Genomic DNA, 17494 nt, shown 5'->3' with positions numbered 1-17494 from the left:
CTTCACATGCGCACAAGGATTTCTTGTTACGCGCCGGGGGTAAGCCTTGCTGAACGGAGGCCTCACCACCCACGTGCTTTGTAACTTCGTTTTGACCGGGGTGCCACCCCGCTCAACCTTACCTCTGCCCTCACCCACATCTGTTTCTTTTTGTTGAGTTCTTGTACCTGATGGCTAGTGTTTTTTGCAGATATGATAGCAGATCTTTAGGAAGCTTGTGATGGTGTCAGGGTTCTTGTTTTCAAAAGGCGCACCGCTTTGTTACACTGAAATAAATCCTGTTGCGTGCTGTGCTTACATTAGTATAATCCAGTAACCGTGGTCAGGTCATTTGATTGCCGTGTGTACAGTTTACAGATTTATAAAAATGAACTACAATCTATCCTTATTAATACTTCAGACTAATAAAACAAACTTCTGCAAGGCTTAAAAATAACTGCTTTAAAAGAAAGCAGTTATTTTATTTTCACAATAATGGACTTTTTAAAGATAGAGTATAATACTGTAAGATGAACACTACTGATATTCAACTCCTGTCATCCCTTTAAGCAGTAATATTTACATTTATAAAGATTATTCACTTCCATTTTCTGTATATGGAATGTTTTCCTTGGCTGTGATGTTTAGGCTACGCTAAATGGGCATAATAGCAGAAATGCTTGAACATGACTTCAAGATGGGTCCAAGAGAAGGAGTTGTATTGAATAGGAATTGCAGAATATGTTAACTAGACATAATAACAAGAAATTCGGTTTAACCAGGAACCATGTTGTTGTGGAATAACCTAAATGACGAGCTGAATTTGTCTGCCAGGATGCATTTCTGGCAGAAACAAAGTAACTTGGTAGCTTCAAATTTGAAGCTAATTTGTATTTTAACATCCATGTTTTGCTTTTCAGAAAAATCCTTTAAGTTTTGTGTAAAAGAAGGGACAGTTTGTCAAGCAGAGCTTTTGAGCCGTAGAGCCTTTTCTTTCCTTTCTTGTCCAGAACAGCACAGAGCTCTTCTTCCTTCTTGTCCTCTCCTGCCAGAAAGGGATTTTTCTTTGCTCTGTAGAGTTATCCCAGAAAACTTGATTTCTTCAGTATTTAGTTTCAAGGAATATTATTTTAAATTGTTGCAGCTTCTTTCTGTGAAAATACAATTATTTTTCATGTTAATGGATGTACCACATTAAAAAAAATCTTGATTTATTTTGGCTTTAATACCTCTCCTGGGCGAATCTAACATCTTTGTTTGAAATTTCTTTTGGCTGAGTTAGCAATGCTTTTGACTTCACTGACAGTCTGAAATTCTTTGTTTTGAGCAGATCCAGAATGTTCTCATTCTTCAGACACTGCCAAACAATTATTCAGATGACTCAATGTGATTTTAAGTAGGTTGAAGTACTGCATTTTGCATCAAAACTCTTTTTCATGAAGTCAATAAGAGCATTATCTACTAGTGCAGCCAGACTTGGTAAATTATTTTTGTTTCTTCTATTGCAATTTCCCCTAGCAAAAGGAGGAACTTTGTTTATGGACACCACAGCCATATTTTGAACTTTTTTCACTGGCTTATGATTTTTTATAAGCCTTTATTGCACAAGACTGTTCTTTGCAACTTATTAGCTGGCATTTTTTGACAACGTGGAAATACACATGCTTCCTTTTCTTAAGATATACTAGGCTGTTTAATATTGAAGACTTCTGATAGGCAAATTATCTCTGTGGTATACAGGAGCTAAATTATATTTTTTGGTATACTTATTACATGCTCTGAGTGGAATATTACATATTCTTCTGCATATTTTATGCTCTCAGCATAAAATAGCTATAGTCTGGCTTCTTGAGAATAAGGTAGTACTTTAAGAAAATATATACAGTAAAATATCACTATCAATGTTAATTAAATACAAAAACATCTAAACTAGCATGCTTTAAACTGCTTAATTTTTAACAACTACTTAACAGGAGCCTTGCTTCCTGAGCTTCTTGCCTGTTTGCTGTCTTGGTTCCCTCTCAGTGCAAATTCTTGTTTTTTCTAATTCTAACTCTTGCTTCTGGCACTTAGCCCTGTATCTGAGTAGCAAAAAGGCTGTCCCTTTTGGAATAAATCAGAAAGGCTGGGTGCAAGCCTTGCGCAGAGTGTCAGTAGTCTTCTGCAGAACAGTCTTGATTTTTTTTTTTTTCTTTTTTTTCTGTAATAGTTACCGCTGTTAATTGAGGGAAAGCTGACTGCATATAATGTTACTAAAGGGGAACTGTATTTGTTTTCTAGGTTGGTCCCTGGTCCAGGAAACCTTAATAACAGAGTTGTCTGCCTTGTAATCCAGAATTATTTTGTCTTGCCTTTGTTAGGCTTTGTTATATATGTTTTCAGTCTTTCCATGGTTAGCCTTTTGCTCTTGATGGAATGCTGACTCCTGAGTTAGCTTTTTCTGGTTTCTTCCACTTTTTTTCATGAAAGGAAAGTATCCAGATTTGTTAGCTGTGAAGCAGCTCCAGGTCTGAAGCCTTTTCTGGCTCAGGCAGGTTTTCTTATCATTCCTTGCTAATGAACAGGTAAACCTTGATGCAGATGAAAGAGAGGAATCATTTTTCAGTGGATCTCAGATGTTACTATCTGTTAGGTGATCTCATGGCTTCTGCGGCGTATTTTGTTGACACCTTGCTCTGGCAGTAGCAGAACTAAGCAAATTTAGCAAAAAATTAAGCAGTAGCAAATTTGGGTGTAGTCTGCTTACTTTTCAGTTTTTAAGAAGTGAAATTCTTGAACTTTTGCTGCTGTTCAGAGTTTTCAAGAACTGCAAAGGAAGAAAAGGTCAGGAGAACTTCTCACGGTAGATTGATATTAAAATTATTCTGCAGGGAGATTTAGAAGAGCTTCTGTCACAGTGTCACGGAAGTGAGTAAGTGATGGTCGGTCCATAATGCTGGGCTTTGTAAATTTTGCTTTCAGGGTTACTGTTAAGCTATTGTGAAAGCGAATTTGGACAGTGTTTCTCTTGCTTCATAGTTAGACAGTTATGTCAGTGGGACTGTCCCAAGTATTGTAGTTTGAATTTGAGGGTGGAAGATGGAGTTAGGCATCCTGTTCCCATAGAGCATCTTAAGGAGGGAATTTCAGTATTTTCACTTCTCCTAGCAAGCAGAAGGGAGTAAAGACTTTCTACCTAACTTCATTCATGAGGTGGCATCCTTGAATTTCTTGCCTGTGATTCTTAGGTTTAATCTTCTTTTCAGTTTGGTCGACGCTTCGTTAGGAGTTAGTGCATGGTGTGCATGGAGGAAAGTGATGGGACAAGTGATAGAACAAAACTTCCTGAGGGGGAAGGAGAAAGGAGATGCAGAAGATATAGAGGATACTGCATGTTCTGAAATGGAACAAGATTGAAGAGGGTAACTACAGCCCATCCTAAATTTTAAGATGGATAAACACTTGTGTGTCCATGCTCAGTAGCTCGTTTGAAATGCAAAGGCCTGGGTAAATTCTTTTGGCTGAGCATGTGTGTTTTCAAATAATGTAGTGTAAAGGATACTGCATCTCCCTGTACTTCCCAGTGTATTAGTTTTTCTCAAGTCTTATTGTGACCTCCTTTGGAATAAGTAAAGGAGTAGTCATGCAATACCCCCATGAGGTGTCAGGATAAAGCTTGTCAGCAGTTGTTCAGAGATACTCAGGATGTCTTTTATGATCAGATGTTAGGGTGGGTAGGTCTTGTACCTCTTGTATTTAAACACTGAAACTCTGTTAATGACATCTATGGTTTTCCTTGTATCTTTGGTGCAATTAATAATCTAATGCCATTTTAATCCCAGTGTTCAGGCATTCTTTTGAGAAACTCTGTAACCATGGAACGTATTTTCCATAACGTTGTGTTTGTATGACTCGTTTAAATTATTTATTCATCATGAGTAATTTATCTTGCGTCTTGGATTATTAACTCATGTGAAGAAGCTGTGATGTGGTGAAAAAGATGAGTTAGCTGAAAGGAGCCTTTCAAGAAATGCTTATTACTTTTTATGCAGTGTGGATTAATTTATTTCTTTATTTTCCTGTCCCAATTTTTCTGTTTTTCAGCTGTCAAACGTTTAATGAAAGAAGCTGCAGAATTGAAGGATCCTACAGATCATTACCATGCACAACCTTTGGAGGTTTGTTTCTCCATATGTTTGCAGGAGCTTGTCATTAGCCTGTGTAATAGATACTCTAAGTTCTCTGTGTGCGTATACATTAAAAACTTATTTGTATTTTTAGCTGTCAGTACACCTTCTTGAAATTGATTCCTTTCTTTTTTTTTTTCCCTGTGATGAAAATCAATGGCAGAATTCCACATCTAATGGTATTATGGAACCAAGTTCTTAATGAAAGTTCCTAATGGTTTTACATTGCACCTGAGCGGTTGTGTCACATGGGTGTTATGTGTTTATTCTCACCCCTCTGAGCCTCTGAGACTACATAAATATATTCTGTTTTAAGTCGAGCTTTATACACCCCAGACTGATATCTGGTTCAGTTACTGAGTTGCTCAACGAAACACTTAAAGCTAAATGGTCTACGTGGACTCCCTATTTTGCGTACAAAAAACTGCATGAAAGACCTTTAAGTGAGTGCAGGTCTGCTCTGGATGCATTGACTTGTAAGAAAGAACACTTTGTTTCCACCACAGATAGGCACTTCTTGAAGTCTTCTACATAGTCAGTTAAGTTTCTGGGCTGAGAACAGTGAAATTCTGGTGTCTAGAAGTTTAAAAGGAAACCTATTCTGATTCTGCTAGAATATTAAAAATGTCATGTCTTGTGATACTCACTTTTGGGATTTGATTTAGCTGTCATATAAATGTGTAGCACACAACATACTTAGAGGAAGGTGCATGTTTCTAGGTGCTGTAAAATATACTTTATTATTAGCCAGTTCTTGTCTGTATCTTGTTTTCTTCACGACCCCGTCTTCCTGAGGTGAAATGTAATATTTAATTCATGCTGTCAGTTGATAGTAATTTATGTGAAGGTCTTATTTCACGACAAGAACAGTGACTCACTGGGAAGAGAGCAGTGAGAGACAGATGAAAAGACAGGCTGGAAATGTTGACAGTTCCCTTCCATCCTTGAAAAAACTTAAACTAGATGGGTTGTAATAGCCGCTCTGCAGTACCAACATTCAGCATTAGTCATGAGATCTCATTCACTGACAACAAGTGTCACTGGACTCCCGTGATAACAGCAGGAGTTTGTTTGTGAGTTGTGGGTGTCAGGAGGTCTACGGAAAGCCAAATGCAGACTCCTAAAGAAATAATACGTAAGGGAAAGTTATTTACATGTCCAATGAATATTTCAAACTGTACCTACTATGCAGTAAGGCAAGATAGCTTTTTTGAAGTTCTTCATGGAGAAACAAAAGAGGATGGGAGTTCTCTGGGGCCAGAGTCAAAGCCCTGCGTTGCACTGGGCATAGAGGGGGCTTTGAGAGGGGAGGCTGTCATTCATGTTCTTATTTGGGGTGGTCTGTTCCCAATTCTGTAGAAATTCTTATTCACTGGGGCAAAGACCCAGCTTTCTCTTAGTTGACCCTGAGTTTTCCATCTTTCAGGTAATAAAACTCTTGTTTTAATAGGTACAACTCCTGTGAAAAGCTTGAGTGATAAATTTGAATTTTCCAACAAAGCCATTTTGTAAGAAAATTACTGGTAGTTATGATGTTTCATCCTTTTAGCCAGAACCTTAGCACAGTGTTGATTGTTCTGTTCTCCATTTGATGGGTTTTTTTTTTCTTTTGAAACCTTTTTCTGTTTGACGTTTCTTTAGCCTGTCCTTGTTCCAAGAAAGTGGTGATTAGGTATCTGCTTCTTTGACGCACTCTTGTTTTTTTGTTGGGGCATTTTAGGATAATCTTTTTGAATGGCACTTTACTGTTAGAGGCCCTCCAGATTCAGATTTTGATGGAGGAATTTATCATGGGCGAATAGTACTACCACCTGAATATCCCATGAAACCACCAAGCATTATTTTGCTGACGGTAAGCATATTTACCAGTTATTCTTTTTGTATGATCAGTTTAACCTTAGGTATCTGAGGGAGAGATTCCTGGCATATACGATATCATTATTTTTGTAATAAAGGTGGCACAGTACAGTTAATGCTGCTAATTTAAAATGAGAAGTCTTCCAACGTAACTTTGGTACTCTGTAGTTATATAAAGCTTGGCCCTACACATGGAAGTTTTTCCAGGAGTAAGCACATTGCTGATATAAATGCAATGGTCTAATCTTTCTCTTCCTTCCATGGGCCACTTCAGTCTCTTTGTTGACACATGTAACAAGGCGGACCTGTGTCATGGGAGGAAGGTCCACATTTCTGTGTAGTTTCATAGAGCTACAGCTTTCCAGGCTCCCTGTGTGTGGTTTGTGGATTACAGCAGCAACAGTGAAGCCACCTGGTTGAACAACAATCAAAGAATTTAATTAAAATTTGATTATCAAATACCGTTAGCATATTGATTTATTTTATCATAATTTTTATACCTTCTACCAAAAAGCAAGAGTTAACTTCAAGCACTTTTTGTTATATCTTCCTTCTTCCTTTAAAGGCCAATGGCAGATTTGAAGTTGGGAAGAAAATTTGTTTAAGCATCTCAGGGCATCATCCTGAAACATGGCAGCCTTCTTGGAGTAGTAAGTAAAAATTTTTCAGAAAATGTTATCCTCACGAAGCAAGTAGATCTTTAGATTTAAAAAATCTCACAGGCAGTGCTATGGTACTGTTTCACTGATGCTTTTCTTGATAAATGGACTAATTATTAGTGATGTTTAGCAAAACTTGTCTCATGTCTCCCTGAACTCTAAGAAAACCTATAGTTATCAAAACTCTGATCTTTGAGAAGTAAGCAGAAAGAAAGAACATTTTTATGGTTTTGCATGTGTTAGTAGTTAAACTTCCTATTAATTTATTTCCAGTAAACTTCAATTGAAATTCCTTTTATTAAAAGCTGAAAGAAGAAAACAGAACAAAACCCAACTGCATTACAAGCTAATGATGCTATTGTCAGAAACATTTGATTATTATGATGTTAAAAGAATAAACGGAAACTGCATTTACATTATAATTCATTACGCAGACCCTAACTTTGAGTAAAAATACAGACTTCAGTTTCTATTGTAGATGTTCCACCCTACACAAACATGCAAGCTTTCTTAGCAGCACGTTTTTCCTGTTAGGAGCAGTATGTGTGAGAGGTAGTTGGAGATCTTAGAGTGGGAAGAAGAGAATGGTTTTCAAAGGAGTAAAAAATATGGGAGAATTGGAGAAATGTAGAGTAATGAAAGAGGGACGTAGGAGGCTTTTGGGATGATATTTAATAAAGGTAGGGTGAAAGATTTGAGAAACTGAGGGATGGTGGTAAGCTATTAATGACTGTACATCCAAGTGAATAAGGAGAATTCTCTGACCCCTTAGTATGTTCTTAGTTTTGTTTTAATTGTTTTTATGTGAAATAGTTTTAAATTCTATTACTTTACTTTTTTTTCCCTCTAATCTCTAAAATCAGCTTTGAATACCAATGGTGTTAAGTGTGGTCAGCTTTAATTCTGACACTGTGCTCTACAGTAGGTGATCATTGAAGAGGAAAGACAACGCAGTCCTAGTTCAGAATAACTGATTTTTTTTTTTTTTTTTGTAAGTGCCATTCCTGTAGAGACTAGGAGAGTCAACAAGATGTAGCCAAGGGCAGTATTTCCTTGTATGTGTATATGTAATTCTGATTTTAGTTCATGGATTCTCTTTGGATATCAGTTGCGTGTGTTAAATATGTTGATAAGATTAAAGTTTGGTCAGAGTATTTAGCTAAACCAAGACTTCTATTGGTGTTCTTTATACATCAGCATATTCTCCTGAAGGAGAGATACAGATATTTCATGTGGCTGAGAAGCAACAGTGATCTCCTTTATTTGCACTTCTTATTTATTTACCAAATCTGCTGGTAAAGTGCCTTGACTTTTTAAATTTCATTAGTATATATAAAGCAAAATTGAAGGATAGATGTTGTCAAAAGAGGAGATGTTTTATTTGACAGTTCTGTTATGAATGTAGAATGCCTTATGGATCTGTCTCTTCTGCATTCCCCATTTTTATGTTATTCTGCTGTACCATCTTTCTTCAGGGACCATTTTTAAAGTCTTGATTTTACTAGATTGTTTAGGATTTAGTAAACCATTTCGTTTTATTCTATTCTTTTCATTACAAATCTTGGCTAAGATAGGAGAGCTAACCAAAATACCAAGGCATTGTTAGCATATTACTGAAGAAAAAGAGAGACTTCATGAAAGATTGATTTTAATTACATTCCTAAGAAGACTGTTTTAATCAAATAGACGCAACATTTTTGTGACAAGTTAGCTTTCCTTCTCTGTGTTGGTTGATGGAAGATTAAGGCCTTAGCTTTTGCTTATAATATGAAGCTTAAAAAAAGACAAAACCAGTTATAAAAACCCAGTGCTGCTTGCATGAAATTCAGACTTCTTTAGACAGAACTTCATTTTGTAAGCAAAACTCCATATATCTTATACTGAATATAGAGTCAGATGAAATAGCAACTGTTTCCGCAGCCTAGTTTGTATCTTTTTCCAATTTTAGTAAGAACAGCTTTACTAGCCATTATCGGATTTATGCCAACCAAAGGTGAAGGAGCTATAGGATCTCTAGATTACACACCAGAAGAAAGAAGAGCTCTTGCAAAGAAGTAAGTATTAAGTTTGTTAATGTAGGTGACAACTTCGGATCTGATCTTTTTTTAGCACATGTTGTATTTTATAGTGCTTGTATATGTGTATATATAAATATCACGGAATCACAGAACAGTTGAGGTTGGAAGGGACCTCTGGAGATCATCTAGTCCAACTGCCCTGCTCAAGCAGGGTCACCTAGAGCACGTTGCCCAGGATTGTGTCCAGATGGCTTTTGCATATTTCCAAGGAAGGAGACTCCACAATCTCTCTGGGCAATCTGTTGAAGTGCTCTGCAACCTTCACAGTAAAGAAGTTTTCACTGTGTTCAGAGGGAACTTCCTGTGTTTCATTTTGTGCCCTTTGCCTCTCATCCTGTCACTGGGCATCACTGAGAAGAGCCTAGCCCCATCTTCTTTACATCCTCCCTTCAGATACTTATACACATTGATAATTCCCCCCTCAGTCTTCTCTTCTTCAGGCTGTACAGTCCCAGCACTTTCAGCCTTTACTCATATGAGAGATGCTCTAATCTGTTAATCATCTTGGTAGCCCTTCACTGGACTCGCTCCAGTAGCTCCATATCTCTTTTATACTGGGCAACCAGGAACTGGACCCAGTGCTCCAGATGTGGCCTCACCAGAGCTGAGCAGAGAGGGGAAGGATCATATCCCTTGGCCTGCTGACCTGTAGAGCGTGTGCCTACACAAATTGTGAAGTGTGCATGATCCTGAGCAACTGCTTTACTTGATCCTGCTTTGAAGAAGGGATTGGACTAGATGATCTCCAGAGGTCCCTTCCAACCTCAGCTGTTCTATGATTCTGTGGTTATTCATACATGAAAGCTTACGCTGGTTTTCCCCCTCCCTCCATCCCTCTGATTTGGGGAGAAGATACTTGAAAGATCATATCCATATCTTATAAAGAAAGTTACTGTATTCTAAATTGTAACTAATGTCATATTTTGCAGGCAGATGTGAGCTAGTTTGGCCTGTACTCTGGGCTAATCAGAAGGTGTGATTTTCCTATTAGCGTAGCACTGAGTCAAAGCTAATAAGCCCTGCTGAGAGGTAGAGTTTATTGGGTTAGGCTTGATATGCATTACCAAAGCAATGTGGTTTCTGGCTGGCTTGGAGAGCTGCCTGCTGTGTGCCCTATAGGTAAACTGTTATGTGTGCAAGGGAGTAGAGGTAATGCTCTGACAGAAAGTGAAGCTCTTGGATTTATGAAGTGCAAACTCCGAAGTCCAATTTTATACTCACAATAACAGAGTTAACTCTGTATAATTTACACTTTTAATTTACTACAAATGTAAAATAAGGTTTAAAATGTTAACAAATTGTTAGTACAGTAATAGATGATATCAATAAATCTGTCATTAATATGTCGTAACTAAATGACATGAGAGAATACGTGATTGTAGTATAGATCATTCTCAACCTATTTTTTTCAAAATAGTGGAAGTTGGAGGCGAGGGGAGGTACCTTTAAGCTACTGGTCTTGACAGCACTTGTCTTTCTGTGGATTGTTTTGCTAATAGCTTGCCTAAACAAGCATATGGGAGTAGTACAAGAACATGCCATTCTGAGCTGTGTTGTTTGTGGCTAGGTCACAAGACTTCTGTTGTGAAATATGTGGCACATCTATGAAGACAGCCCTCTTACCACTAACATCAGGAAGTGTGTCAAGCCAGGCAGATAAAGAGGCTAAAGAACTTGCCAGACAAATCAGCTTCAAGGTGAAGTAACTGAACTTTTTTCTCTGTTTCTTGTACAGAAATTGAAAAATTTGTAGATTGCAGTAATGTTCCTAACTTCACAAACATTTATAACGGTGCATGGGAACCTATCTTTGGGGGGGGATAGACTGAAGGAGGGAAATGGGACTGGATCTCTGAGAATGCGCCAGCTGATAGACTGTGCATCTCAAGCACTGATTGATTAGTTATAGTGCTAGTGGATGACTCCTGTGGTAAAAGCTGCCTAACTATGTTGCTTTTAGTTCCATGTTTTCAGTCAGAAATAACTCGATGAATTCTCCAGACTTGGTATGATCATAAATATTTTAGGAAAGTTTGGGCCAAGCTAATTAGTTTTTTTTCTTTGTGATTTTTTTTTTCTTTTGGCTTATGGGAGGAATAAAACATATTCACACAGAAAAATGATTGCAAATTCTTTTGAACTGCTGTGCAGTTGAAGATACTGAAAGTTGAACTCTGGTATGGAAATTGCTGTTACCTCAAAAATGTGTTCTCTAGCTTGTGTTTCAGTGAGAATAAGGTTTGTTTAGCCAAATATGTACTGTAGAAAATTGCATGTCTTGCATGCACAGTGTTATTTTTCATTGAGTTTTTCACTAAACTTGTAAATCAGCCACTAAGGAAGACTGCTGTGCATGAAGGCAGGGATCTACAGTGAAATATATTATGACTGTGTGTCATTGGTGCAGAATACATCCTCACTGAGGTCAGGAGAACCATTTTTTTTTTTCCCCTTGTATCACCAATGTTCTCCTAACATTGTCCTAAATGCTGTTTCTGTGTGCCATGAAAGTGAAGATTGCTTTGTACTGAGCATCACAGCCAGTTTTGCAGGACCTGTGTATTCCTTTGTGATCGTGTATCTAGCTGCTGACATGATTGGGTCTGTTTGTATTAAAAAAACAAAAAAACCCTTATCATAAAAAGGTCTCAAAACATTTTACAAAGTTGAGGAAATACAGGCACAGAATTTTAAAGCTGAGCTACCTGGAGGAATAATTTGGACTGACTGCTCTTTGTCTTTCCCCCCCCCCCCCCCCCCCCCCCCAGCATGTAATGGTTAAAATGCATAGGATTAGTTTTTGCTTGACAACTGCTAATCTTTTTCACAGAGATATCAGAAATATTAGAATTATTAGAATATACTTTTTTATGAAGAACTCTCAATTTCATACCTTTTTCAGTTTTGAAATGAAAGAGGGAACTCAGTCTCTGAAGAATATCGGTGCGTTCTGTGTATTTATGTATTTAATGCCACCTCTTAAGAGCAAGCACTCAACAAAGGAAAAATGAGCAAAACCTTGGGTTTTTATAGCCTTTAAAAATGTTTCTTTTAACTCTCTCCCCCCCAATCGGTCCTCTTTGGTTGCTTCTTCCTTCCCTTTCTCAAATCAAGTTTCACTGATCATATTTTTTAAGCTTTCTGCATTTCTGCTTTGCTTGGCTTTTTTATTGTTTACTTGATGTTAGGCTGAAGCATACAATTTGTGTGTGTACCAAAATAATAGTATGAATTACTGGCAAGATGTACAAAAGTCACTCTAGTTTTTAATCATGTGGATATTCTGTGTCACCCTGTGAGGTAGGAATTAACAACAGATTGCCAAGTGAGTATGTAATTTGGGAGAGCTTCTGTAGTAGAAAATGTATTAGCATTCTCTGTGTTATCTTGATCCTCATGTAAGAGGCTCGTTTAACCTTTTCTAGGTGGTCCTAGGATTATAAAGAATTCTTTTAGGCCAGCCGTAAGCAAAATGATAACTTTTTAATAACTGCCTGTGTTTGGTATTGAGAAAGGAACATGAAATTCAGAAAAAAGTTTCCAAATTACAATTCTTCTACTTCTATGAGCTTCCACCTTTGCTTTCCTTTGTGTTTTTGTTTTAATAGAAAATTTAAATTTTCTAAGCAGAATTACATTGATGTACAAATTATTTTGTGGATTTTAGGTGCTATATGCCATAAATTATATTCCGCTTAAAAAAAGGAAAATAAGAAAGGATATAGAACTAACAGCATATGCATTAGTGTAAAATAATATGATGCATCTACCTGTAACCATTTTGTGCCACATATCCTGAAGCATATTTGGCAGTAGAATTAATTCTCCCTCCATCCTTGTAATTGCATTAAATATGTTCATGTTCTTTCTTTGAAGTCTGTTCTCTGTAGCTTTTCTGGGAGCAAAGGTAAGGGCTGGAGAAAAGAGACTGAGTGGTGAGAAAGATGCTTCAGTTCTGGGAACTTTGAAATAAATGTTTTGAATCCTAGTCTGAATGTTTCTAACTTAATGATCTATCACATGTTTCAAGACCACTTATTCATTTTAGCTTATGAAAATACTATGGTTATATAGTGTGCACACTTTCTAGAGAGTAATAGAAAAGATGAAATCAACTTTTATTGGAAAAAGCAGTGATCACAAGCTGCAGGAAAGGAAATTCAACTGGACACGAGAAAAAAATGTCACCATGAGAATGGTCAAACACTGTAGCAGCTGCCTGGAGCGGTTGAGGAGTCTCCATCTTTGGAGATGCTCAAAACTTGATTGGACACAGGCCTGCTTTGAGGAGGGAGCTGGGTCAGAAGACCTCCGGAGGTCCCTTCCAAGCTAAATTATTCTATGATTCTGTGTTGCTTTATTGCTGGCCCATATTTGAGTCATAACTTGTGCTGTCTAGTATTAGAGTTCAGAGTAGTCAAGTGCGAAAGCAATGCAATGTTGTCAGATTTTTTTAAATATTTTTAAATCTTAAATTAATTTTCAGATCATTCCAGTGACAGATAATATTTTGATCCTCCTGAAATGTTATATATTGACATGGGAGAATAAATTCTGTTTCTCAAATAGTAATGTGGAAGAATGTTGAATTATTATCGCCTGATCGTATCAGCTTGTTATCTATATAATGGGTTGTTTTCTAATACAGTGTTTGTATTTCTTACTACTGCTACTTCTTCCATCTGCATTTGAAGACAGATGCTTACCTAGTATTAGATTTGGATTCGTTGTCTTTGCCATAAGCTGGGATAGAGGTACATGATTTGGGAAGTACAACACTACTGTCCTGGGGAGGGATAGAGACACATCACCTACTGATGAAATTGGTTTGGTCCTGTGGGTGTTTTTTTTTTCTTTTTTTTTTTTTCTTTGATACGTATGCACTGTAAAGTGTTTCAGTTTGGGACTATGATGCTATGTCCTTTTCTATTTTCAAGGGATTATTGCTAGCATATATGTTTTATAGGTCCATTCATGATCCTCTGCATATCATTACTGATCTGTCAGTCAATGCCTCAGATTTTCAAAGTGTGAGAGATTAATATTGGGAAGTGGTGCTTGTTAGACATTTTATTAAGGCATATAAAAGCAATATTGTTTTTCTCCTTTTGTCCTGTTTATGCTGAAAAGTGAGGTATGCCTGCCTGACGCAGCGTAGTGCTATGCACGTGTACCTACTCTGGCTGTGAGGCAACCTTGGTGCTAGAGCCAGTATATCCACATTAACATAGCATTTCTCTGAGGCTAGTTAGCCCTGCTGAGAAACAGGCTATATTAGTTCACATGTAAGAAGTAGTTAATGCTTACTTAAGGATCCTGAGAAACAGAAGTTAAAAAAATGGTGCTATTTCTGGGATCATTTTGTCCTGGATCTTCTGAAGAATTTTCTTTGTTCCATCAATCTTATGCATTCTGGGGCTGTTATACCCATGATTATATGCAAATAAATACAACTAAAATAATCCAAAACAGAACTGGCATTTTTAAACTGATACTTGTTCATCTATAGTCTTATTTACTACAAGTTAGAATTTCTTAAATCTGTTGGTGTGCAGTTGGAATGCAGTTGGCATACCTGACGATTACATTTCAGTAAGTCTCCTGTATACATTAGAATGGACATTCAAAAATAGGCCAAATCTTTTTGGAGAAATTTTGATCTCATCTCTGAAGTGTACATATGTCCTCCTTGTAGGCAGAAGTCAATTCATCCAGGAAGTCTGATGCTGAACCTTCAAACACATCAGGATTGAACAACTCTGCAGCTTTACCTGAGCCCCAGCAGGATGGTGTAGCTAGAGCATTCCAGGATCCAGCAAGTGCAATGGTATGGTCTGTGTCTGAGTTTTATCAGATGCAAATACATGCATGGTCTGAATGCGAAATCCGTACTATTAAGCTGATAGGAAGCTTCATTAAGAGTATGCATTCCATGCATTTCTTCTCATATTTGTGCATAATTTTATACAAGAACCTTTTCATGTAAACTTCGGCAAATAGCATGTTTTTTAGAAAGTGATCTCTTCACTTTCCCTTCTGTCCCTTGATAACCGACTTTAAATAACTTTCTTGTAGTAGCTCCTATTCCCAATAATTCCTTTAATGTATTAGTTACAAATTCATAAAAATATTTTGGTGTCTGAGTACTACAACTTACTGTCCACATAGTGTATCACAGATTCTTGCGATAGGATTCTTAGCCACAAGCAAAAAAAAATGTTTCAGTGGTAATTTGTTGGTTTTAAATATTAATAAAGAATATTTTCCTGTTTTCATAACCTCTTAAATAAATTTAACTAAAATATTCTTACCATTTGAAGTAAATGACGTGACATTTGCATTTTAATACTGCTAGGTATAGAGCTTACATAATCATTTCGGAAGTGACCGAGGCCTGGTGTTGGGCCAAGGCAGCTGCTGTTATGACTGCAAATGCAATCTAAATTCACTGATAAATTGCAGACAAATCCCATATAAGCTGTGTTTTTTAGAGGATGGGGCTGCAGATTGGTTAACCCCCCCCCCCCGAAACACGTCAAATAACGTCAGACCATCTGTTGCATGTTTGCAACATATTTTCAAGCTATGTAGAAATATAAACATGCTAATAGCATACTTTTTTTTTCCACAATAAGGATTTTTCCAGATTGTTTAGGATTTAATAAATCATTTTATTTTATTCTATTCTTCTCATTACAAATCCTGGCTAATATAGTAGAGAGAACCAAAATACCAAGGCACTGGTAGCATTTTATTGTGGAAGAAGAGAGATTTCATGCAAGATTGTTTTAAATTACCCCTATTTCCAAGAATCAGTTGTGCTGATTTTATAAGTGTTGGTTAATTGGATTTTTAGAAGAGTGGGCCCAAATGAAATGAAAGCTTTAAACATTATATAAGTTACATAAACATTTTTATATGTGGTAGACTGTAACTATGAAAAGTGGATTAATGTTTTAAGGGATCAGAATGTCACTCTGTCATCACTGTTATTTTGACCTGTGTTTCTGAACTGCCAAGCTTTGGAAGTTGGGAATTTTCTGCAGCCATTGGGGATTGAAAGCTTACAGATACACAGTGGAAGAACAAGATGTATGGTATGAAAGACTATTTTAAAGAGTTCAAGCTTGCTACTTTTGCATTCTTACTCATGCTAAAGCTAGCAGAAATCTTCTCAAAGTAGCAAATCGAGGCCGCTGGTCCCAGTCTAATAAGCATAAGAGTGTCCATGCAAACCTTGGTTCCTTCCTACTCAGCTGCACTACCTACATGTGTAAAATTATTTAAGCCTAAAAGAATTTGCTGTGTTCTTGCTATATGAAGACCAAATTCTGCCTTAGTAAATTGTAAGTGTTAGATATAGGCATCAAAACTACTTTTTCCCTCCTTTCTGGGTAAAATGTTTACTACTTACTGTAGAAACTAATGTTTAATTAAAAATTATTATAGAAAATTTGCTATTGTGAACTTGAAATTCACAGCATGTGGAGAATAAAAAGAACAGGGCTGACCTAATGCTGAATCCTTATATTAGCTTGTGTAATTCATTTTGGGATAGTAGATTTAATGTGCCTAACTCTAAAGTCATAGGACTTTGTGTCCTGCTACACAGTTCAGAGTAGTAAAATAGTAGTAATCATGCAGAAAGAATGGAATGTTGCCTATGTAGTATTATCTTTTCTTGCCCTTGGACCAGTTGTAACTAGTCTTCATTAAAAAAGTAATGATAAATAGATGCTAAGGAAAGGTTCTAATTGTAGGTGAAGAGGTAAGACTCTTTAGACTACCTTTCACTCTAGGAAGAAAACTTTTCTGCAGACTACTTCTTTATGGATAAGTTTGGTTTTTTTCAGGAACAATCGTAAATTCCATGATTTTTACCTTAAGCTATTGAAAGGACAGGTTTTGTTGTTGTTGTTTTTGTTTTTTTCAGTGAGTTAGTGGCAGACAATTATGAGTACAGTGATGCTCCTTCAGGGAAAAGTTTAACTGAATTCCTGTGCGAAAGAGCACACTGAAATGGATCTCTAGCTTGGCACAGCTTTGGGTTCACTCCCTCTACACCGTGCAGGCAGGGCCTTCTTTATGAAGAAAGAATTTCTTGTTCCATCAACAGCGAAATATTTTGAATTAACTTTCCCTTCTGTAAACTTTCACTTAGGAATATAGACCTCACTTACTAAAGAAGCACAGAAACTCATGATTATAATAGTTCACTGTTCAGCATATTTTTTTAGAGTTTGAAACTTAATTTGCTGTGGCAGGTTCTGTTTTAGTAATGACAATTGTAATATTGACAGCAATGCTACCCTAGTGTGAACTGCTGTGTTGCTCAGTGCTGCTTTTAGTTTTACAATGTTTTTGCCTGTGAAATATGGTATAATGTGATTACAGCATGTTGATTATATGATGTAATTGGTGTGTGTTTTGCCTCTACTATTTGAGAAGAGGCTAGAGGGATGATTCTCACATATATATGTGTCCCATGAGAACTTGTTATAACAGCACTATCAAGGTGTGCAAGGCCATGAGAACAGTGTCAGAACAACAGCATGAGAACAATCAAAGGAAAAATGCTGCCAAGGTGACTCTGAAAAACAGTGCCACAGCAACTTGAGTGAAGGGTGACAAAGCTGCACATAGCAGGCCCTCAGAATTATTAAGGCTGAGGCACTAGGCTGCCTAAGGCATCATGCAACACAGTACTTGTGAGAAGTCTGGAGGCAAAGTAGAACAGGCTTATAAAAACAAAATT

The 17494-nt window shown here is 37.0% G+C and overlaps 1 protein-coding gene across 1 annotated transcript in view; it reads left to right on the top strand.

Annotated features, from left to right (window-relative positions):
• Positions 1-17494, top strand: part of UBE2J1 (ubiquitin conjugating enzyme E2 J1) — a 29595-nt gene that overhangs the window by 6960 nt on the left and 5141 nt on the right. Inside the window, exons 2-7 of the mRNA XM_064508774.1 lie at positions 4063-4136; positions 5866-5997; positions 6568-6652; positions 8610-8715; positions 10307-10436; positions 14435-14566. Of these exons, the coding sequence (XP_064364844.1) occupies positions 4063-4136; positions 5866-5997; positions 6568-6652; positions 8610-8715; positions 10307-10436; positions 14435-14566 (659 nt within the window). The remainder of the gene's footprint in view (positions 1-4062; positions 4137-5865; positions 5998-6567; positions 6653-8609; positions 8716-10306; positions 10437-14434; positions 14567-17494) is intronic.

Source organism: Dromaius novaehollandiae, chromosome 3 (genome assembly GCF_036370855.1).
Source record: "Dromaius novaehollandiae isolate bDroNov1 chromosome 3, bDroNov1.hap1, whole genome shotgun sequence".
Lineage (NCBI taxonomy): Eukaryota > Metazoa > Chordata > Aves > Casuariiformes > Dromaiidae > Dromaius > Dromaius novaehollandiae.
Note: the sequence above shows the minus strand (reverse complement) of the source record. Positions and strands in the feature narration are given on the sequence as shown.